Genomic DNA, 22,913 nt, shown 5'->3' with positions numbered 1-22,913 from the left:
GGGTGCCTGTGGCCGCGTGGGAGCGGGCGTAGCGAGGCGCGGCCAGAGGTTGCACGCGTGGTCGCTGCGGTTCCGTCACGGGCCTCGGGAGCTGCGGGACTCGCTACGCTGAGGTGGGCGCTGCCCGCGTGTCTGCGGAATGCTCTGCCCGCAGGTGGTGCACGCTTTTCCCTGTGAGTTCAGGTATTTTTCTGCTTATTTACTTATTTTTCTCACAATGAGATGTTATGGGCGTACGTGTTGGGGTTTTATTGCTGAGTGAGGGAGCTGTCTCTAAGGAAGGGTGTTATTGTGGGTTTTATTCCCTTCGTATTTGCAACCACAGAGTGCCTTGGGCTGGAAGTTCTAACCCCCGTCACGGATAGGGCTGCTGCCTACCAGCTCAGGCTGCACAGGGCCCCATCCAGACTGGCCTTGAACATCTCTAGGGATGGGGTATCCACTTTGGGCAGCCTGTTCCAGTACCTCACCATTCTCATAGTAAAAAATTTCCTCCTGATGCCCATTCTAAATCTTCCCTCCTTCAACTTAAAGCTATTTCCCCTTGTCCTGCGGTTATCTACCCTTTCAAAGAGTTGATTCCTCTCCTGTTTGTAGGCTCCCTTTAGGTACTGAAAGGCTGCAATGAAGTCACCTCACAGCCTTCTTTTCTCCAGGCTGAACAAGCCCAGCTCCCTCAGCTTTTCTTCATAGGAGAGGTGCTCCAACCCTCTGGTCATCTTCATGGCCTCCTCCGGATCTGTTCCAACAGCTCTGTGTCTTTCCTGTGCTGGGGGCTCTGAGCCTCGATGCAGTACTCCATAGGGGCCTCGTGAGGGCAGAGTACAGGAGAACAGTCATAGAATCTTAGTATATCTGAGTTGTAAGGGACCAATAGGGTTCATTGACTCAAACACAACTGATCCAATGTGGTGGATCCAATGCTCAAACACAGACTTGCACTATTTCTGTCAGTGATTGCATATACCAGGTGTGAATTAAATTTATTTTTTTATTTAAAGAAGAGTTGTGGGGGGAGATGAATGAGTTCTGAAAGACATGGTTTATTCTTTTCCCCTCTAACAAGAAACTGGACCAGGGCACACCAGAAACGCCACTGCTGTACCTGAGCCCTGCATTCACAGCAGCTGCAAGCTGATTGAGAAACAGTTTTCTTCCCATCCTTTTTTGTTATAGTTAATAATAATATTATTAATAATAGTATTATATTATAATACATTATTATCTTTTAGAGCAGATCTGCTATTTCTATGGGGCAAGATAAGGAGATCCCTTTACAGAGCTCTTCTGGGTACTTATATGTGCATGCATGAGAAAATACATGCATGTATTTGTTTGATTCTTATCATTGGTTTTGTGGGTACAAAGGTGGCAAAAGAAAGGGGAGAAGAGACAGAGCCCCATTGTGGAGCACAGCAGGTTTTGGGGGCTGCAGCTTTGGCACCATCCTTGACCTTGGTGGATGTGTGGGTGGGAACATTGGAGCTCTGTCCTGTTCTTGTTTCCATCTCTAGCTCCAACACAACCCATCTCCATTTCCATTACTACCCATACCATAAAGTCATGCACAATCCCATGCTCATCCCTCAGCTTTGTAGTGCTCATGTAGAGCCTCAATCCATGCACAGCCCCGTCTCATGCACAGTGCCATTCCCAACAGGAGCTCTACTACATCCCTGTTCCATGCACAGCCCAGTGTTCAAACAATCCCTTCCCTTGCTCTGCTGGCCACCCCTCTTGATGCAGCCCAGGGTAACTGTAGGGATGCTTTCCTTGATAGCATCTTATTAGCATTGCTCTCTTAGAGTTGGACTGAGGGGCTTTTATTTGAGGCTGTATAGAAGGTGGGGTAGGAAAATTGCCAGTGATGGGACACTGATTTAAATCTTCAGGGCCACAAGTGACACATATCACTAACATGCCTTGGGCATGGCTTAGCAGCCTTTCTCCATTCCAGAGGGCTGTTTAAGTAAGGGTATAATGGGATGATTGTAGTAATTTTTCTGTTTTTACAGTAGGGTACAACTGCCTACAGGGTAGAATGCTTCCACTTGTGTTTTGTTTGCTTATGGCTTGTGTGATATGAGTTTGTCTTTATTCATTGTCTTAAGAGCTGCATATTTGAGAGTCAAATGGGTTCTTTGCTGGCAGCGTTGGTACAGAATCAATTATAAGGTATACTGAATGCTTCTTTTAGAGGTAGGAGCTGAACTAAAGACTTGTAAAGCTTTAGCAGCACAAGGGGTTACTTTCCTCGGTCACTTTCATTCACTTCCCACTCTTTTGATAAGAAGATGTCTTATGCTTAATGAGCTATCAGCATAGTGTTGTTTGTGATGATTGCATTTATTTTTGGAGAATAGAAGTATATTACATTTACAGGGTGTCAGTTCCATAGCTACTTATTTTCTGCATGTCCCTACTTGCCCCGTGCTTGGAAGAAGCTAACATTTCCAAATACTTTTGTACAAGTGGCAGGTGATGGAGAGAGGACTGTATGACTTGGATTTTGTAGGAGATGTGGACACGCTGCTGAGTACTGTCAGCTTCTCTGTGAAGTGTGGGCCTTCAACTTCTAAAATACAACATCATCTGACAAATTCAGTCCTTTATTTGCATATTTTTTTAAATACATTTCTGTCCTATTTGTAGGAACTGAGTAAAATATCTCTTGCTTTAGGATTAGCTTTAGTGAAGATCTTCTGAATTCTGTTACACCTTCCCTCAGATTTGACTTCTGCATATATACAATAAATCGTTGAGAATTACCCGAGGTTTAGAGAATATTAAGCTTCTTAAGATTTATATTGCTAGTATATACTACAACAAAGGGTGTCATTCAAATGTTAAGCCAGCAATTAGGTTTCTAAGTTTGTCTCATTTATGACCTAATCACTCTCCTCTGAACCAAACTGTCTTTCTACTTTCTCCTGGAAGATCCTCTAAGTGTTATTGTGGGTATTTTTTTAATGGATGCATTGTAATTTGTTCTGATTTTTATGTAAAGTAGTCTTCAAACAGAACTGAAAAAAGGTAGTTCTAATGTGGGTGAATGACCTGTCTAAATTACACCATGCATCTGTTAAAGGGATGAGGAAGACTTCCATAAAATTTTAGTCTTGGTCAAAAGTCTCTCAATTCCATTTGGAGGATCTTTATAGCTTAAGGCTCTGTGTAACCTTAAGAGCTGTTTATAACTTCACATCTGTGTGAAGTCCCCTGCACCTTTAGCAGCAGGGGAAAAAGTGTGTTGTCGTATAGTTTAGTTTATTTATTATGGTTGGGTCAAATGTACCAGTGCTTAACCTGTTCTATTAGCACCTCATATATTGACAAATTGCTTGCAGTAACTATGCTCTAACTTTAGAAGGATTACTAATGAAACTGTTCTTCTTTGTTTTATTCTTAGTGACAGTTACTTGGTTAAGTAAATTCTCCTGAGGATAGCCCTCTGTATTCTCTAGAGATGACAGCTGTGGAAGGTAATCCAAAATTAGCACTTTGTGTTCATTTTGCTGTCTTTTGGTTAACAAACATGATCACCTGATTTATTGATTGTTATTTATAGGAATTTGACGTATGCAGAAAAGAGTATTAGATCTATGTTGTTATACTTCAGATTCGAAGAGAAAGATGTCTTCATAGAGTAATAGAATAGTTTGGGAAGGGACCTTTCAAGATGATCTGGTCCAACCACCCTGCCATGTTTGTGTTTTTTGTTGGTTTCTTGTTTTTAAACTGCATAATGTTTTTGTTTCTTGGAATAAAAACTAAAATTGAAGTTGATTTTCCAAGGGAAGTACTTAGCTTTAAGTGTATTGAAAATAAGCTTTGTATTATAAAACACTTTCAGCTCCTTCCTGCTGAGTAACAGTGGACTTTTTGAAAGACAAATATCCTGATTTTGTGCCATTTGTAAAGCTTTTTGCATGTGAAACATTTTTTTTCCTGTAAGCAATTCATCATATCTGCTATGTTTGGACCAAGCCTAGTATTTTGGAGGAAAAAGAAAAAATATTTTTTATGCTTTTTTAGCCTGGCTTGAAAATGATGGTACATGATTGACATACTGTGTTATTACTTTTTCGTTTTATGGGGTTGAGTTCTAGAGCACAGCCCATAGAATCATATAATTGCTCAGGCTGGAAAAGACCTTGAAAATCATCGAGTCCAACCACAACTTACCCATACTACCCTAACTCTAACAGCCTTCTGCTAAATCACGTACCTGAGCACCACATCCAAACTGTTTGTAAACACATCCATGGGTGCTGATTCAACCACCTCCCTGGGGAGCCTGTTCCAACACGACCTTCACAACCCTTTCTGTAAAGAAGTTTTTCCTGATATCCAACCTAAACTTACCCTGGCACAACTTGAGGCCATTTCCCCTCGTCCTGTCACCAGTGAGAAGAGACTAACCCTGCTCTTGCTGATATTGGAAGAGAGCAGCAAGTCTCCCCTCAGCCTCCTTTTCCTCAGACTAAATGACCCCAGTTTGTTCAGCTGCCCCTTCACAAGCCTTGTTGCCCTTCTTTGAACCTGCTCCAGCACCTCAATGTCCTTTCTGTACTGAGGTGCACAAACTGAATACAGTACTGAAAGTGTGGCCTCACCAGTGCCAAGCACAGGGGCAGGATTACTTCCCTAGTCCTGCTCGCTGCACCATTCCTAATAATACAAGCTGTAATTCACATAGAGGCACATAAGGATGTATAGACAAATTCCTGCCGAAGTTTCGCTTATCTGAGTCAGGCATTTGGGGATTGTTTGCTTCAGCTCTTTCAGATTTGAAGAATGGCTTGTGTTCACAGAAAGCTTTTGTCCTCCATGTTCAAACCTTGACATTTAGCAAATGCTCTGGATCTGCACAAAAGATAAGATGTGAGTGCATAAAACATAGCATGAAACATTCCTGCTAATGTCTCTATTTCCATCTTCAGAAGACTTTTGCTTTGTGAGGTTAAAGTTGATTCTTATGTGTAAATGCAGTCTACTAAAAATGTTTTAACACTGAGCTCACACTGAAACTAGCTGGAGTACTTCTGTGTTCATTGTAACTCTTTCAGCTTCATTATCAGGCAGATGCAATTTTCATTTCCCAACCTGTATCTGCAGAAAAGAAAATGATGGCAAGTACTTCTCTAGAGAAAATCCACTTCTGAAACATAAGATTGTGATGTACTTTTTCTCTATTAATCAGTGTAGCCAGTGCAAGTGTTGCATATCTCATACACTGTATCAGAGGTGACAATGTAGAGTACATAAGTGCTTTCATACAGCCTGCTAGTATATGAAATACCTCATTAAGCATTGTGAAAAATTTTTACATGGTACATACAAAAATTAAGATGTTGTAATCTTACCAGTGGGTTTAGCGTGCTGTCTTTTTCTCTAGATGCTCTTGGTTTGTGTTTAATTTTGATTGTTCTCAATCAACATGTGAAATACGTTATTCGTATTAATATTTTTGCCTCTGCCTTGTTTTTGTCATCAGTGCTAGAGGATGAATTGCTTTCCATTGAAAATGAGCTGCAGGCAGTGGAGATGCAGATTCAGGAGCTGCTGGATAAACAGCAAGAACTCATTCAAAAGAAGATGACGTTGAAAAAGCTGATAAAACAGTCCTCGGGAGAGTCAGCAGCAGGGGGAAGTAAAGAGACCGAAACCTCAGTTGAGGCGTGGAACAAAACAGGTTTGCAAATATTCTAACATAGAAACCATTTAATTTAGTAGGGGTACAATGTGTTGTACAGAGCTCTGTTTGGATAGTGATACTGTTCCATTCTATTTTGTTCGGCTGGGTGGCCTACCATCTTACACAGGATAATCTTGTGCTTACTTTACTGGGCATTTAACACTAATCTGAGTTCTTCTAGGCTGAGTTCTAGTGTAGAAGAATGGCCTTTAATAACTATTGTCCTGGTTTCAGCTGGGGCAGAGTTGTTTTGTTGTTTGTTTGGTTTTTTTTTCCCTGTCTGGTAGGATGCCATGGTTTGTCTTCGAAAGAAAAACAATATTGATAACTCACCAGTGTTTAGTTGTTGCTGAACAGTGCTATAAACAGCCAAGAGAGTTTCAATTTCTTATATTGTCCTGCTAGGAAAGAGGGCTGAAGCTGCACAAGAAGTGGGGAGGGGACCAAAGGGATATTTCATACCACATGACATCATGTGAGGAAATTATGAAACTGAGGGGAGTTGGCTGGGGTGAGGGATGCTGCTGTTCAGGGGCTGGCTGCACAGCTGTTGGCAGATGGCGAGCAATTGTTTTGTAAATCACTTGTTTTGTAAATATGTATTACATTGTTATCATTTCTATTATAATTCTCCTTTTCTGTTGCTTTTCTTCTTAGTAAATAGTTTTTATCTCAACCCACAAGTTCTACTTTGCTTTTTTTCCCCAATCCTCTCCCCCATCCTACTGCAATAAGGAAGTGAGTGAGCAACTGTGTGGTGCTGAGCTGTCTGTTGGGTTAAACCACAGCAACTACTCTTATTCTTTCCTTGATGCAAAGTCACAGCTTAATTGTATTTGCAATAATAATCCAAGAGTAAACCTGGATACATTGCAGTGCTTGTTTTTTGATAAAAAATAAACAGGAAATAATTACTCTGGATGTTTTCAGGTTTTATTGGTAACAATCTTGCATTCTTAAAGTTGCTTCTTACTGTCTCTGTTTCTTTTTGCTTGAATGGGTAGGACACCAGTGGTTTTAGTGTTGGTTTTATACCCCCACTATCTTGCCTAATGATGCAAATTTGATAGATGCTGACTTAGAAATATATATATTGTAGAAAATGTTAGTACTGTAGACTTAGTTCAAGTTACAAATGTCCCATGGTGGTGTGAGGGCTGCTGTTCTTTTGGAAGTGCTGTTTTTCAAGTGAACATGAATTGAAGATCTGGATGGCTGGTTGGTTTAGACCGTGTTATGACTAGCAAATTCAATTAAATCTTTTCTCTATCATTTTCCTCCTCTTTAACTTTTAATACTGATACTGTGTAATTTCAGATCAGTGCTATTGAACAAAATGATATATTTTGGGGGTCTTTTCTCCTGTGCTTTAAAACTTAACGTTTTTTTCAATCAAGTGCTGTGTTTGTATGTACTGTATAGCAGAATTTGTTCTCAGTATAGAGCCTATTGAAATCAACGGGAGGCTTTCCTTTTTCTCATAGAGCCCTGGGACTTGGCTGTGATCTCTGTAAATTAAGGAAGCAATGCTACCTCAAGTCCCAGAGCTTATTATCTCTGGAATATATGGAACAAATGATAAACCTACCTTTATTATCTTACTTGCAATGACTGCATTTGTATGAAGGAGGCATTTGGGCAACCATGTAGTAAGGCTATTGTAGGACTCCATGTCTGCTTTTGTTTATTTTCAGGATGGGCTTCTTGTTTCCCTTTAATTTTGTAGTAACCAATTGACTTAATCACTAGCATTTTAAAGTGCTTCATCTGTTCATGAGTTTTTAGTATTAATATGTAAATGAAAGCCCTTAGTCTGGAGGTGGATCAGTTTGCATTTACATAGGGTTTTCAAAGGTACACCAACTAGAAATTAGTTTATACAGACTTGGTTTTTGTACCCTTATTGAGTCTTTGAAAACTCTTGCATCAAAAGGTGTGTCACTTTCTACTCTAGTTACTGTATATGTAAGTTACCCTTGTATTTTAGGACAATGGATAAAAATGCATTTTTTGTCCTTTACAGATTTTCCATGGTATGAGAAGATAAAAACCGCACTGCAAAACAAGTTTAAACTCCAGAAGTTTAGATCCTTGCAACTTGAAACAGTAAATGCTACAATGGCAGGAAAGGATATATTTCTTGTCATGCCTACAGGTGGCGGGAAGAGCCTCTGTTATCAGTTGCCTGCTGTCTGTTCTGATGGTACGTATGAGGAGGAGGGGCCATGTATAAACAACTGAATTTAGCTTCCCCCTTACGAAGTTCTTTGGAGAATGCGTGTTGCATTGGTGTCTGATCATAGAATCATGAATGTTGGAAAAGACTGCAAAGATCATCCAGTCATCAGCCCATCCCCACCAACCCACTGACCACATCCCTCAGTGCCGCGTCAACACGGCTCTTGAACACTTCCAGGGATGGTGACTCCACCTTCTTGTGCAGCCTGTGCCAATGCATCACCACTCTTTCTGAGAAGAAATTTTCTCTTAACATCCAACCTGAACCTGCCCTGATACCTGACATTAAGCAAGAGAAAAAAGAGCAAAGATAAGAGAGATTTACTGGAAATATTTGCGTTGCTCTTTTTTCTTTTTTTTTTTTTTTTTTTTTTTTTTAAAGGAGCAGCCTTAAAATAGATGAGCCTTTTAGATGTGAGTCAAATCATTTGCATATGTTCCTGTCATTACTTCATATTTTTAAACACTGGAAGAAGTTTTTTAATGTTTGTCACTATATTTTTTTCTTAAGCTTTTAATTTAATATACAGATTACTTTGTATTATCATTACTTCAGTGGTGAGTGGAGACAGGACAAGGGGAAACGGCTGGAAACTGCAGCATAGGAAGTTCCGCACAAACATGCGCAAGAACTTCTTTACAGTGAGGTGACGGAGCACTGGAACAGGCTGCCCAGGGAGGTGGTGGAGTCTCCTTCTCTGGAGATGTTCAAGACCTGCCTGGATGCCTACCTGTGCGACCTGCTGTAGGGAACCTGCTTTGGCAGGGGGGTTGGACTCGATGATCTCTGGAGGTCCCTTCCAACCCCTACAATTCTGTGATTCTGTGATTATAAATCATTCAAATATCAGTAACTGTTATTTTTCTGTATTTTAGCTCCAGATTATTTGAGAGAGGCTTTGTGCATATATAAAACAAACAAAAAAAACAACAAAAAACAAGTATCCAGCTGTAGTTTTTAAACTTCTTTTGGAAAAAATAACCCTTCTGACTGCGTGGAAGTTTCTTTATTTACAAAGATCAAGCCTATCACTATCTAGCATTGCTTAATTACACGTCACCTCATGACACAGCTGTGAATTTAACTTGCTTTGTTTTGTATGTTAGTCCTTATACTCTGCTTTTTGCATCTTAGTTCTAGATTTTAAGAGAAGGTGCATGTTATAGTCAGTTGATCAAATGTCCCTGACATGTGTGACCATGCACTTATCAGCTATCTAGGAGAGGAATCAGCTACTAGCTATGTAAAGTTTAAGCTCCTGTTAGGCAGTTCTAACAGGACAGGATTGATGCATTATTTAAAAAAAAAAAGTGTTAGAAGTGACAGCATGCAAACTTAATGGTTCAGATGTCACAGATAATTTATTATTACAGGTTTTACACTTGTGATATGTCCTTTGATATCACTTATGGAAGATCAGCTCATGGTTTTGGAACAGCTTGGCATTTCTGCAACTTTATTAAATGCTTCAAGCAGTAAGGTATGTTCATCTGTTAAGATTTTATGCCCAAGCTCGCATCTTTCCTCTGTTGGTTATTTATGAACACTGAATGGCACAGTTTTAGCAGCCAGTGCTATCAGCAGAATCTTGTTAGCTGTGTGCTGTGGTATGGGTAACATGAATGAATTTATAGCATTCTTGTTTTAATAACAAGGGCACAATTGAGACCAACAGCTTTCATGGAATAGGTAGATTATGTGGGGTTATTTAAAGGATGTGCAGACCTTTGGCTGGTGTTTATTTTCTGTCTCTACTGCATTTCTAGACATGAAAGAAGATTGGAGGAGGTGATTTTGTCTGCCAGTGACTTCTTGAGCAGTGCAGGCTTTTACATGCAGCATTTTGTCTTCCCTTGGGATGGTAAATGTTTAATACCAAGGGCAAGAAGTATTTTATTTCCCAGTGTGTTATTAGTCAATTACTTTTTGCAGTGATTTTTTTTTTTTCCTGACTACCAGGAGGCCATGGTCATTAAATTGCACATGACAATGAATTTGATGGCTTAGTGGCCTGATGCTACTTGCCAGACTTGCAGCCAGCTTTCAGGTGGAGCATATTGAAAATGCAGTAATACAGGTTACAGCTGGGAGTCCTTGTTGCATATAAATAATTATTTTATCCTTGTAGTATCACAGGCTTGCTTGATACATTATAGTTTAATGGGAAAATACTGACAACAGATGCTGAAGCAAAAACAAAAATTGAATAGTTTTGTTTTTCAGACTTATGTGAAAGATTTTCCAAGTATTAAAATTAGTGTTTTATATATATAGTGGTCTTTTGCAAGACTTGCACTAGTGGTAAATACTGTGTAACGGTTTATCTCTCTGTTGTTTACCTTATGCAAATTGTCAATAACCTCTTAAGAATCCCAGCAATAAACAACTTCAGTGTGTTGTCCTAGTTTCCCCACGCCTGATTTCTCCTTTTGTTTTGAACAGGAACATGTGAAGTGGGTTCATACGCAGATGCTAGACAGAAATTCACAACTGAAGCTCCTTTATGTGACCCCAGAGAAGATTGCAAAGAGCAAAATGTTCATGTCAAAGCTAGAGAAAGCTTATCAAGCAGGATGTCTTGCTCGCATTGCTGTAGATGAGGTCCACTGTTGCAGTCAGTGGGGCCATGACTTCAGACCAGGTATGCTCCTTAGAAATCCAATTTGCGGGGTTGTTCAGGCATCAATAAATAGTAAGTTAGGCCTGAAATAAAGTTAAGTGCTTTCTTCATATGTTAAGTAAATAATTCCATAGTTAGGTATAACAGGAATGTGTGTTAGCTCAAGAACTTCTGTTCATAAGCGACTCTATCCTTGTCCAGTAGCTAGATTCATTCAAGCTGGGGCTATTTCAATGTCCTTTTTGGTGTTAGTATTCTGAAAAGACTGCTATTGAAACTGTTTTTGGATATCATCTTTAATAAAGCCCATGCAGTCATCTCTAGTCTTCTGCTACAGGAAAAATGTGCAATTTTGTAGACCAGTCTTTAGCACTCTAGATGAGGTAAAGGATCTCATTCTGGGATGCAAAGTCTCGTGTTCTGTTAAGATAGTTAGGTGATGATAATGCCTTTGGAATTGATAAAATACATTTTAATTGCTCATAAAGAAGTTTGAATCTTTCCTTAGTATACTCTGTTCTGTTTATCCAAATTCCACATTTCTTGTTTATTAGCAAAGCTGTGTTTACAAAAACAAAACAAAACCCAACCAACAGGTTTTAAAAATACCTGCAAAGTAATCTGTATGTTGTTTAATGCAGTGTAATAATATTTTAATATTCTTTTTTTTATTCTTGCTCAGACTACAAATCCCTTGGTATCTTGAAAAGACAGTTTCCCCTTGCTCCCTTGATTGGATTAACTGCAACTGCTACAAATCATGTTTTAAAGGATGCTCAGAATATTTTACACATTTGGAAATGCATTACCTTTACTGCGTCTTTCAACCGGCCTAATCTTTACTATGAGGTATGTCTGCTTAAGTGCATCACAGCCATATTATCTTCTGTAACTTACAGCTGATGAATTTCGGGATAGATTGCCAGTTACGTGTATTATTCATATCTAGCCTGCAACTGAGTGGCAGTGCTCTTTAATGTCTTTATCTGGATCTGCTGTCATTTGCATAGGAATGTGGGCTGCCCTGATCTTTCTGAGCAAGGCTTACCATATAGGACCATATACAGGGGAGGGGTAGATGAGCAGTTTCAGGCTGCTGCAATCTGTTGGGAAACGTCCTATCATTACAAAAGGCATGAATTAGTGTGTTGTACTGCACTGTATGACAGTGACTTACTGTTCTTCATGGCATCTTAGTTTTCCTTTTCATCCTGTGAGCTTTTCAGATGTAATCTGACTCTTAGTAATGAGAGTGTAGCCGTTTTGGTTAAATGACAGAACAGTTGTATTTACAGTGCTTGGAGAAGTAGGATAAAAGCATTGTTTTAACAGCTTGCTTGCCAACCTCTCTGGCATGTGTGTATTATGTTTTTGAGGTTCGGCATAAACCTTCAAATAATGAAGATTTCATTGAGGACATTGTTAAGATCATTAATGGAAGATACAAAGGGCTCTCAGGTAAACGATATAAAACCGTACTATTATAAATAGCATTTAGCATTACATGAATTGTTTCGAGTGATCCTTAAACTTACAGAGAAATTCCAAATTTAGTAAGATCTGTACCTTGAATAATCACTCATTCCATTCAGTACTGTTTTATTTTTCTTACAATTAATGTCTGTTTTAATACTTCAGAAGATACAGTGTTGATGTATGTAGAACAGTGCTTACGCAGGTAAGAATAATAATAATTTTTAAGACTGTAAAAACAAGTCAGAAAAGAGGTTTGAATTTATGCTTTGAATTCATATATTTCCCATGTATTTTGTGTTAATACACTTAGTAACAATTTAACAATTCTTTTTTGTGTTTGATCATAAGATTCATGTATTACCCAGTGCCCAGAATGGATGGATGAATGGGGAAATGCACTTGTTGTGATGAAGGCAAAACTGTAAAAGCTGGACTTTGTGCATTCAGTACATTATGAAGGCTGCTCCAAAAGTAATGCCTCCTATTCTATTATGTTGGCCCATGACATCTGAGGCATTGGTATGGCAGCTGAAGTTGAACTTTCCCACCAATATCTTGTCACATTTTGTTGCCCTAAAGCAGATGGCAGCAGAGGGGCAGTCTGATAGAATGGTGTCTGACTTGGAAGTGTGTATAAAGCAGAGGTGTGACACTGAATTCTTCCATGTGGAAAAAAAATGGCACCTGTTGACATTCATCAATGCTTGCTGAACATTTATTGAGACCAAAGAATGGGTGTGAGCACAGTGGAGATGGTGTGTTTCAGCAGTGGTGACAGTGGCATGAACAAACCATGTTCTGAATGACCGTGCTCATTTTTATGAGTGCGCCATCTGGTTCTTGTTCAACACTGGAGAAAATGCACAGCTAATGGTGAGGACTACTTTGAAAAATAGTGTTTTGTATTGGAGAATTCAACCTATCAAATAGTGTTATTGTGCTCTTTGTATCTGTTGTAGTTTCCATGGTAATAAGTAGGAGAAATTACTTTTGGAGCACCCTACATATATAGATATATAGCACATCAAAAGTAATATATTTACAAGAGCAACAGATCCCAGTTTTCTGGAGCAGCAGTCTTTGCTTGTCCTTGATGTATAACTTTGCACCTGTGTATACAGGGCAGCTCTCTGTATACAGAACTGTACTAAGAAGATGAAAAACAGCATGACTTAGTGTGTCATCTTAGGTTTAGTCCGAATTGACAAGAAGTTGATTTATCTGAAATCTCAGATGAGATGTCAGATGCCGTAGGAGACTTAATGGGTCCCTTTAGTAAAGGACTACTTCACATGAGGACTAAAAAGCATTGTCTTCCTTGATCATAATCGCTGCCACGATTATGCAGATTGGAATCCATTTTTTCTCTTTAACCTACAAGCTAAAGCTGTAAGTTGAACTGTTTTCCTGTACGGTAGGAAAAAGCCCCCAAAAGGTAGGTAAGCCAATTTTTTTTCCTAAATTTAAGAAGCTTGATAGGAGAGCTTCTGTGTTGCTTTTGACCTATTCTGTCTTTTTCAGATTGATTATTTAAATTCCTCTTGTGGCTACCAATTCTGCATACTGAATAGGTACAAAGACTATTTACTGACTAGTTATTTGTAAATGAATAAAACTTTCACAATTTCTTTCTTCTTAAGCATTGGGGATCGTAGGGTGTGTTTGTTTTTTATGGCATTATAATAAGGCATCTTTTTCTTTTATGCAGGAATTGTTTACTGTTTTTCTCAGAAGGACTCTGAACAAGTTACCATCAGTTTGCAGAAACTAGGAATAAAGGCAGGAACTTACCATGCAAACATGGATGCTAAATATAAGACCAAAGTTCATAAAGGATGGGCAGCAAATCAAATTCAGGTTAAACAGATATTTCTCACAGATTTCTGTCTCATTAAAACAAATTGTAACTTGGTACCTTGATGGTTTCTTAACCTTATTTCAGGTTGTAGTGGCAACTGTTGCTTTCGGCATGGGAATTGATAAACCTGATGTGAGGTTTGTAATTCATCATTCAATGAGCAAGTCAATGGAGAATTACTACCAAGAGAGCGGACGTGCAGGTATTGTAGGAAACAGCAAAGCATCCATTAACATCTGTTTGGCTAATAAAATTATGCTTTCATTTCAGACCTACATGCAGTATTTTGTCTTTGATTTTAATTCCAAAGTATTCCACCACTCTGCCCTTCATAAAGATGTTGTAAAGCAGATACAAACTACATTCTTGGATGTCAAACCTCTGTACTGCAGAGTAGCAAAAATAGCTGAGTGTCCAGCCCTTCAGGCAGATTTTTGTTGAGTTACTTGATTTTTCTGGCATCTGTGGCCTACCAGAGCAAAATGACATTGATCAGACTTGTCACAGCAGTTTTTTTTTTTCCTTAGCACAGCAACTAGGATGTGTAATCTGCTCAGAATCTCTAGATGATGTGTGATCTCTGTCTGAATTTTGCTGGCCACAGAAATAAAAGTGGAACAGGGGGCCTGGGGCAATGAATTTTAAGGATTAATCACTAAATTGTACAGCAGGATTAAATAGCTGGAAGAGCTTTAAAAAAATGCTTTTTGGTTTGTTTGTTTCCTGTTTAGTTATTAGCTTTATGTTCTTTTTTCAAAAACAGATTTCAGTGTATGTGGAGGAAAGCTTTTATTTTTTTCTAAGGGCCCAAAAGGGCAGTTGGTTGAGATTTTAACTCTCTCCATGGTAGAACATGCTGGCCTAAAAGATAAGAGCCGTCAAAGTTGCGGGAGTTTGTTCTTGTTGTTCTGCTTCTGTACTTACTGTGCTGAACTAAAGCTAGTTAAACCTGGCTATTAGTGGAGCAAAGCTGTTTGCATGAATCAGCCAAACAGTATTAAGCTATGTGTTCATACTTGTTTGTGGAGTCATTATGGAGAAATATCTTCTGGGACTTTTCTTCATACACTGTTACTGTCCATGTAGCAAAAGTGAAATGTTTTTCTCTGGATTCAAATTTCAAACTCAATTAAGTACATATGCATCTGTCAGCTGCTTCACTCCATGAGTTTATACTTCACATAAATGCTATAATGACTTGAGAATATTTAATTGTACTAAAAAATACTTCTATTTAAATAAAAGGATGTTTTTATTTTCAGAAATCTCTGATAGTCTAAAATCAAAATAATTTTCTCAGTAGCCTTGAATACCATGTCATATTTTTACTTGAATAATTCATTTTCCATTATTAGAATTTTCAGGTCTTCATATTACCCATCTGTAGAGTCCCAGTTCAGAGTAGGAAGATTGTACAGAACTCTGATCAGTTCTTTCTGATGGCTGTCTTTCCATATCACGCTAAATGATGACCTCTGCTTACACTAGAACCTGTTTCATTCTAGATAGTGCAGGAGTTAACGTGAATTATAAATATTGTAAAGTCAGGGGTCTTACAGGTGCTAAGTAGTTGTTTCACAGTCTTTATCAGCTCAGGGTGATTACAGTAGGCTTTTATATGTTTTCCATTACTTAATTTAAATGGGATTTTTCTGAGGGGGATTCTTTAAGTACTGCTACTCATTTGCCTCAACATATCACTTAGTTTATGAAACTTTCCTTTCTCCTCCCAGTTGGCTGCCCAAGTGAAGTAGTTCCTCTCTTTTTTTTATGTTAAACTCTTATCAAGCATAGGCTCTTTAGACCCTTTCTGCTCTTTGGATCTTGCAAACAGTAGGAGAGTACCCATCGCATCATCAGGAGGAGTGGCCAACAGAAAGATTATCTGAGTTCAGCTGTAGAAGTCACAGTTGGTTTTAAATGGAATATTTTGTTTAATCGTAATTCTCAATTCATTATGAATACCTAATAAGGTATTTGAAGGTCACAGTATCTTTTAATAGAGTATGAATTAGGCTTCAGAATATATTTGGATAGGATTTTCCAAGAGATGTAAGGTGAGAAAATGGTGATTGCATTCAATTTCTGTATCACATCAGTGTTATTTTTAGTAGTTCAAGACTCAGAACCTTCCTTCCACAGACTTTTCAGTTTGCTTGTGTAGCTGTAAAAGACTGTTCTACATCTATTTTGTTTCTAGTCTGTATCACGTTGTGTTCTATTGGCTGATGTTACACTTAGTAGTCTGTTACAGTGGTGTACTCTATGTGAGGCTACAGAAGCCAAAGAAAATGTGATTAGAATTTGTACCGGACTGTGCTTAAAGTCTACATCTTTTGTTTGTCTTACTGTATTGCAGGTAGGGATGACCAAAAAGCTGACTGCATCTTGTATTATGGTTTTGGAGATATATTCAGAATCAGCTCAATGGTAGTGATGGAAAATGTGGGGCAAGAGAAGCTGTATGATATGGTGTCTTACTGCCAGAATACGAGCAAGTGAGTTACTTCAGTTGCTTGATCGCTTTGTTTTTAAATGGCATTCAGAGCAGCCTTTCTTGGGCTCAGTCTAAGAATTAGCTTATATTAAAAGATTTATTTCATTCTATTGGAATTGCAAATCATACTTATTCTCCTGCCTTAACCATGCTGTTTACAGACTAGTTTTTATATTAGTGAAAGCTAATTACTTCTCTTAGCGTAACTGACAGAGAATACCGTGTTGTGGTATTTATCTTTTGATTTTCCTGAGACACTTCTTTATGCTTGCTTAGAGATAAAAGCTTACCAGGATAATTTCTTTTCACTACTTCCATGATTTGTAATGCTTGCATATAAATTTGTATTCTATAGCCCTTCTTTGCTCTTCTGTTCTTTCAGGTGCCGCCGGGTGCTCATAGCCCGTCATTTTGATGAAGTATGGGAGTCTGCAAGTTGCAACAGAATGTGTGATAACTGCTGTAGAGAAAACTGTAAGTAATTTGTTTTTACAAATAAAGACAGAGCACATGGAAAAGGTTGGCTTAAAAATAATCTAGTTTAGAGTGACTGTGAGCAACTTCTGTAAAGTATGCTTGATGTATTGCCTGTTACCCAGTTGCAACTTCTGTTATGGAGATCAGTTTTCATTGACTTTTTGTTGCCAATTATGGAATATTTAGCAGGATACATCTTTGTACAGCTTTTTGCCTGAGATATCTTTCAGGCTTAGCAGTTCATCTGCTTCCAGAAGTGAATATGAGACTTAGGGGAGATCGGTTTGGGTCCTGTTTTGTTTAAGGGTTTTCTTAGGGGTGCAAAAGCTGCATTTCCAGGAATTGTCCTGCTCCTTCCCCATCAACCTGTTCACACTTTGGCTCTGAGAAGGCACAGTTTGTGCTTTTACAACTTGTCTGGTAAAATCTCTAGGGATTTCAGTACTGCGTGCTCATGAGTCCTGCCTGTATCAGCACTGTGCATGTGACAGCTGAGCACACTAATGTAGCAAAATCCTGGATGTCAGCCATAATAGCACAGTGTTGGTTTGGAGTATGCTTTTCCTTTGGAGGGAAGTTGGGTTTATAAGTGGGACCATATGGGCCAGACGTGCAGGGAGGTTGGTAGAGGAGCTGAAACAAGTCCTGCAGTGTGGTAAAAGAGGATGTCTTCAGTAGAATGCAGTTCTGGTACTTAATTTCTTTTATTACTTTGCCAGCAAGCATCCTAAGCACTGTTGGGTAGCTAGCTTAAAATACACTGTTGTGGTAATTGTTGCTGTTTTAACTGTCACTTTTTGTGCCCATCCAGAAAGCTGCGAGTCTCTGAAAATTACAGAGTATTTTTTGTCATGCTTACAAAGTGGAATCCATATCTTAGAGATAGGAAATGCCCTATAAAGCTGAGAAATCTTTCAGAAGAATGTTGAGAAATAATTAGTCTTGGGGATCTCTGAGACACACAAAAACACCTTAACATTTTTTGAATGCTAGATAATTTGTATAAAACGTGGAAAATACCAACTCATTGTCTTCTATCTGTTGTGAAGCATTGCATAATGTAGTGATGAGTACTTGAAAAATTTTACATGATGAAGCTGATTTGTACAATTAAATATATTTTTATCTCTTATTTTGTAAGTGCCTTGAGAAAAGAAACATGCCTTGAGCATGTTCCTCAGTTCCTCTTTGCTCTCTAATCTTTCTATAATAAATGTTATAGGTAAGGAAAAGGAATCCAGTTGCAGAACAATGTAATAGCTACTGTACAAATATTATGCCTTGTAAATAAGGCTTTGAAATAATTTATGTGGTTTGTAATACAAACACCTAAAAATATTTGCAGGATCAGAGTTTTTATAATGAACTAGAAATGTAAGTGTGAGTAGAAAAAGTCCCACATGGACAGAGGAGAAGTTACAGATCAGTTTAAGTTACAGTTCAAAAAACAAAACAAAGCACTGAAAGCATTGGCATTATATGGCACATAGATACATGTATTTGTAGATTTATCTTTTCATACAGAAGTACTTATATATGCACCTACTTTGCATACGGAAACTAACTATAAATGATTTGCATTTTAAATACTATTGATTTTTTTGTAGCACTTGAGCAAAAGGATATCACAGAATACTGCAGGGATCTAATCAAGATACTTGAGCAAGCAGAAAACATGAGTGAGAAGCTCACTCCACTGAAGTTAATTGATGCTTGGTCTGGAAAAGGTTTATCAAAACTCAGGGTGGCTGAAGTAACTCCACCAAAGCTCCCTCGAGAAGAACTGGAGAGAATTATTGCCCATTTACTGCTGCAGCAGTATCTGAGGTAGGAAGATTATTACTTTCTTCTCTTACAATTCATAGCCATTTTTAATTATGGTCATGTTGCTTCCATATAATATTAATGGATGTTCTGTCATCTCCTTCAGAATCATTTAATGTATTTAGCAAACAAACAGGGGATTACCATGTTTCTATTTGAGTAAGTTAAAACAAGTTGTAGGAACATTTGAAACACTCTCTCAATTTTAAAAAAATCTGGGGGCTTCTGCAGTTCTGTAAGTGGAACCTTTAGATCTGCAGGAAGCTTTGTGTTGGAGAAGTCTGCTATTTATAGTGAGTCTTATTTATATGCCATGGATAAGCAAAGTAAGTTGGGTTACCACATAGAATGTAAGATAGGACAGGCTGATTAATGTGGGAAGCGGCACTCAAATTTTAAGAAAGCATAGTGAAAAAGTGCTCCTTTTCTAACATGGCTCTATGTTGGGGGGGGTGTTTGTATATGTATAAAAGTCCGCAAACTAAACTGTGTTAACTACTGACCAGATGCAGTGACTATCTACTTGGCTAAGTGAAGCAGAATCAAGTTGCTGCCACCTCGAACATCAATCAGAACAATTACTGTATGTGTCCTGTTTTTCCCCTGCACACTGACTTTGTCTCCAACCTTCTCAAATGAAACCATTTTAATTTACTCAGGGAAGACTTCAGCTTCACGGCATTTGCTACAATATCCTACCTGAAGATAGGACCAAAAGCAAGTCTGTTGAAAAATGAGGCACACATCATCACAATACAAGGGACAGCCAGCAAGAAAAGCGTTTACCGGGTATTTATATCTGTATTTACATAGAGCTTATTTTAAGAGGTTGGCATCTGTTCAATTTATTTAAGATAGCTGTCATCTCTTTTGCATGAGAACACTAGAAAAGAAGAAAACTTAGAATTTTAACAGAATTGTTTATGACTTACAGAACAAACCATCCGAGTCTTCAAATTCAGAAGGAAGCAGTGAAAATGCTCAGACTGTTCCAAAGACTACCCAAGATTCAGCGGTGAAGAAGTCACAAGAACGTAAGCGGCATAACTGTGGAACTAACTTAAAAGCAAAGAAGCCTAAGCTTCAAGCAGGGGGAGCTGACCAACCTGTAGAACTTGACTGAGTAACACAGACTGCATTTAGGATCTCATTATGATGTTTACCTCTCCATGGACAGTCCAGCATGTAAGCTCACTTTGTATTTTAGTAACCGAGTTTTGTATATGATTTTTTTAAAAATAATTTAAGTTAGAAAAAGGGAACCAAGTATCTTTAAAATCCTCAAATCTAGCAAAGATCTTCTGGTCAAGAGAAGAATGCTTGATATCAAATAACAGGTGTGTATCTTACAATACAGTGACAACTATAATATATAAATATTGATCATGTTGCCTTTCTTAACTCTTCAGAAAATGTAGCTGGTAATAACAACTATAGTAAATGTTGCAGAATCACACATGTTAGAAGGGGACTTCAGCTTGTCCAACGCAACTTCACTGCTCAAATTCAGTTCTCTAAGAACAGCGTGCTCTGGGCTACATCTCACTGAGTTTCGTTGCTCCCCCAGGACAGAGATATCACAACCCTTCTCAGCACTTGTTGTGGTGTTTTACCAGCTCATAACAACGACAAATAAAAAACAAAAACGGAAATTTCTTAGAGCTTTTATTTCCTATTGTGACTTGTCTCTTGCCTCATGTCCTACCTCTTACTGTGCTCAAGCTGGACCTCATACTGTGCTCTACCAGGAGACAGTTAAAGACAAGATGACAACACTCCCATGCCATCCAGCCTTTTTCTTAATGTGGAACAAATCCAGTTATCTTCAAGCCACAAGAAAGTTTAGAAGCATTTTGCTGGACTCAGTATATTGCATCAGTTTCTTTAACAAGGAAGTCTAAAAATGAACCCAGAACTCCAGCTATCGTATCACAAAGGATTGTACTGATCCTCTCTGTTCTGCAGCTACTGTTAAAGAACTACACCCTGTATTTATTGGAAGATTACTGCTTTGTTTCAAAGTTTTTAAGAGCTTCAGTAAGCATGTAAACTAGAATGTTCGCTTAGAGATAATGACTGAGAAGTCGAATCATAGAATCCAGAATTGTTTGAGTTGGAAGGGACCCTTTTAAAGTAGTTCAACTCCCCTGCACTGAACAGAGACAGCTCCACCTCAATCAAGTTGCTCAGAGTCTGTTCCAGCCTGACCTTGAATGTCTCCAGGGCAAGGACATCCACCACCTCTCTGAACAACCTGTTGAGTCCTTCACCACCATTACTGTGGGGGGGGAAGAATAAAAAACACCAAAAAGCTTCTTCCTTTCATCTAATCTAAATCTCCTGTCTTTTAGTTTGAAACCATTTCCCCTTGTCCTGTTCCAACAGATCTTGCTAAAGAGTCTGTCCCTTTTTTTCTTATAACCCCCCTTTAGAGGCCTTTCGGTATCTATCAGTCTCTCCTAAGCCTTCTCTTCCCCAGGCTGAATAGCCCCATCTCTTTCTGCCTGACCTCATGGGGGAGGCATTCCATCCCTTGGATCGTTTTTGTGGCCCCTTCCTCGACAAACCCCTACAGGTTTATGTTCTGTAATGAGAACTCCACATCTAGAATCAATATTGCAGCTGAGGTCTCACCAATGCAGGGGGGCAGAATCACTTCCCTCACCCTGCTGGCCATGATTCTTATGATGCAGCCCAGGATACAGCTGGCTTTCTGGGCTGTGAGGGCACATTGCTAGCTCATGCCCATCTCAGCATCTGCCAGAGCCTCCACTCTATCCTCACATCCCCCAGCCTGTACTGGTGGCAGAGGTTACCACAACTCAGGTGCAACAGCTTGTAATTGGATTTGTTGAACCTCATGAGGATCACCTGGGCCCACTGCTTGAGTTTCTCAGAATGGCATCCCATCCCTCAGGCATGTCAACTGCACCTCACAGCTTGGTGTCATCTACAAACTTGCTGAGCATGCACTTGATGCCCCTGCTGATGACACTGAGAAGATGTTAAAAAGAACCAGCCTCAGCACAGACCCCTGCAGGACACCACTCATCATCCAGCTCCATCTGGACACTGAGCCACTGACCACCACTCTCTGGGTACAATCTCAGAACCAGTTCCTCACCCGTCAAATTCTTTCCAAGTTGGAAAGAAGGATGTTTTGGAGGACCTTGTCAAAGGCCTTACTGCAGTCCAGACAGATGACACCACTGGCTCTTTCCTTGTCCACTGAGTCAGTTACGCCACCAGAAAAAGCCATAAGGGTGCTCAGGCAGGACCTACCCTTAGTGAAGCCATGCTGATTATCCTATATAATCTCCATCTCCTCCATGTGCCTTAGCATGGCTTCCAGGAGGATCTGTTCCATGATCTTCCCTGGCACAGAGGTGAAGCTAACAGGTTGGTATTTCCCTGGGTTATCCTTTCTTCTCCCCTACTTAAAAATGGGTTTTTCAGTCACCTGGTGGACTGCACCTGAGCAGATAAGTAAATGTTATGCCCCCACCAGGTTATAAACCTTAGCACTCAGCTTTTTTCAAGTGAAGTTTAGTCCATTCCTTGATTAAGGGCTCTGGATTTCCCCCTTCTCAGAAACTAGAACATAAATGTACATTGACCTAATGTAGGGTGCTCCAAAAGTAATGCCTAGTGTTTATTTTAAAGAGAATCACGATAGATACAAAGAGCACACTAACACTGTTTGATAGCGCAAATTCTCAGCTACAAAACACTTTTCCAACACAGTCCCCACAATTAGCTATTCCTTTTCTCCAGCACTGAACCAGAACCTGAATGCCATGCTTGTGAAAACTGCACCAGCCCCTGTGACCCGCTGTTGCCGTTGCTGAAATGCACCACCCACTATGTCCCTATGCTCACAGCCTTGTTTGGTCTCTGTAAACATTCAGCAAGCATCAACAGATGTCAGTGGATACCATTTTTTTCCACGTGGTGGAATTCAGTGACACACCTTGGCTTCACATGCACTTCTGTGTCAGATGCTTCCATCTGTCACACTGGAACAAAATGTAACAGAATATTGGGGGGAAGGTTCAACTTTCACTGCCATCCCACCAATATCTGTCTCTGACATTGTAGGCCAACAGGAAGCTTTACTTTGACAGCAGTCCTCATACATCAACTCGCTAGTATCAGGATTACAAATTGCTGCTGGATAAACTCAATAACCAGGATATTACTTTCATCAACTCCTTTGAGACTGAA

General features: G+C 39.2%; 1 protein-coding gene across 3 annotated transcripts; it reads left to right on the top strand.

Moving 5' to 3' along the window:
• Positions 1-63: 63 nt before the first annotated feature.
• On the top strand, positions 64-21,963 carry RECQL (RecQ like helicase). 3 transcript variants are annotated; one of them, XM_048933377.1, is made up of 15 exons: positions 64-173; positions 3,410-3,482; positions 5,498-5,695; positions 7,722-7,901; positions 9,311-9,417; positions 10,380-10,578; positions 11,240-11,406; positions 11,934-12,015; positions 13,742-13,890; positions 13,976-14,093; positions 16,251-16,389; positions 16,771-16,862; positions 18,473-18,692; positions 19,349-19,478; positions 19,624-21,963. In XM_048933377.1, exons 2-15 carry the CDS (start codon positions 3,467-3,469, stop codon positions 19,810-19,812), a joined length of 1,986 nt encoding a protein of 661 aa, XP_048789334.1. In that variant the 5' UTR covers positions 64-173; positions 3,410-3,466; the 3' UTR covers positions 19,813-21,963. The 3 variants fall into 3 exon arrangements, with proteins under 3 accessions (XP_048789334.1, XP_048789333.1, XP_048789335.1); XM_048933376.1 differs by having other exon boundaries at positions 75-183; XM_048933378.1 differs by lacking the exons at positions 64-173; positions 3,410-3,482 and having other exon boundaries at positions 5,568-5,679.
• The last annotated feature ends 950 nt before the right edge of the window (positions 21,964-22,913 follow it).

This window comes from Lagopus muta, chromosome 1 (assembly GCF_023343835.1).
Source record: "Lagopus muta isolate bLagMut1 chromosome 1, bLagMut1 primary, whole genome shotgun sequence".
NCBI lineage: Eukaryota > Metazoa > Chordata > Aves > Galliformes > Phasianidae > Lagopus > Lagopus muta.
This window is presented reverse-complemented; position numbering and strand designations above follow the sequence as displayed.

Coding starts and splice junctions, on each gene's coding strand:
- RECQL (XM_048933377.1), top strand. Junction 12,016..13,741: donor AAGATACAAAGGGCTCTCAG/GTAAACGATATA, acceptor TCTTTTATGCAG/GAATTGTTTACTGTTTTTCT. Junction 19,479..19,623: donor GCAAGAAAAGCGTTTACCGG/GTATTTATATCT, acceptor TATGACTTACAG/AACAAACCATCCGAGTCTTC.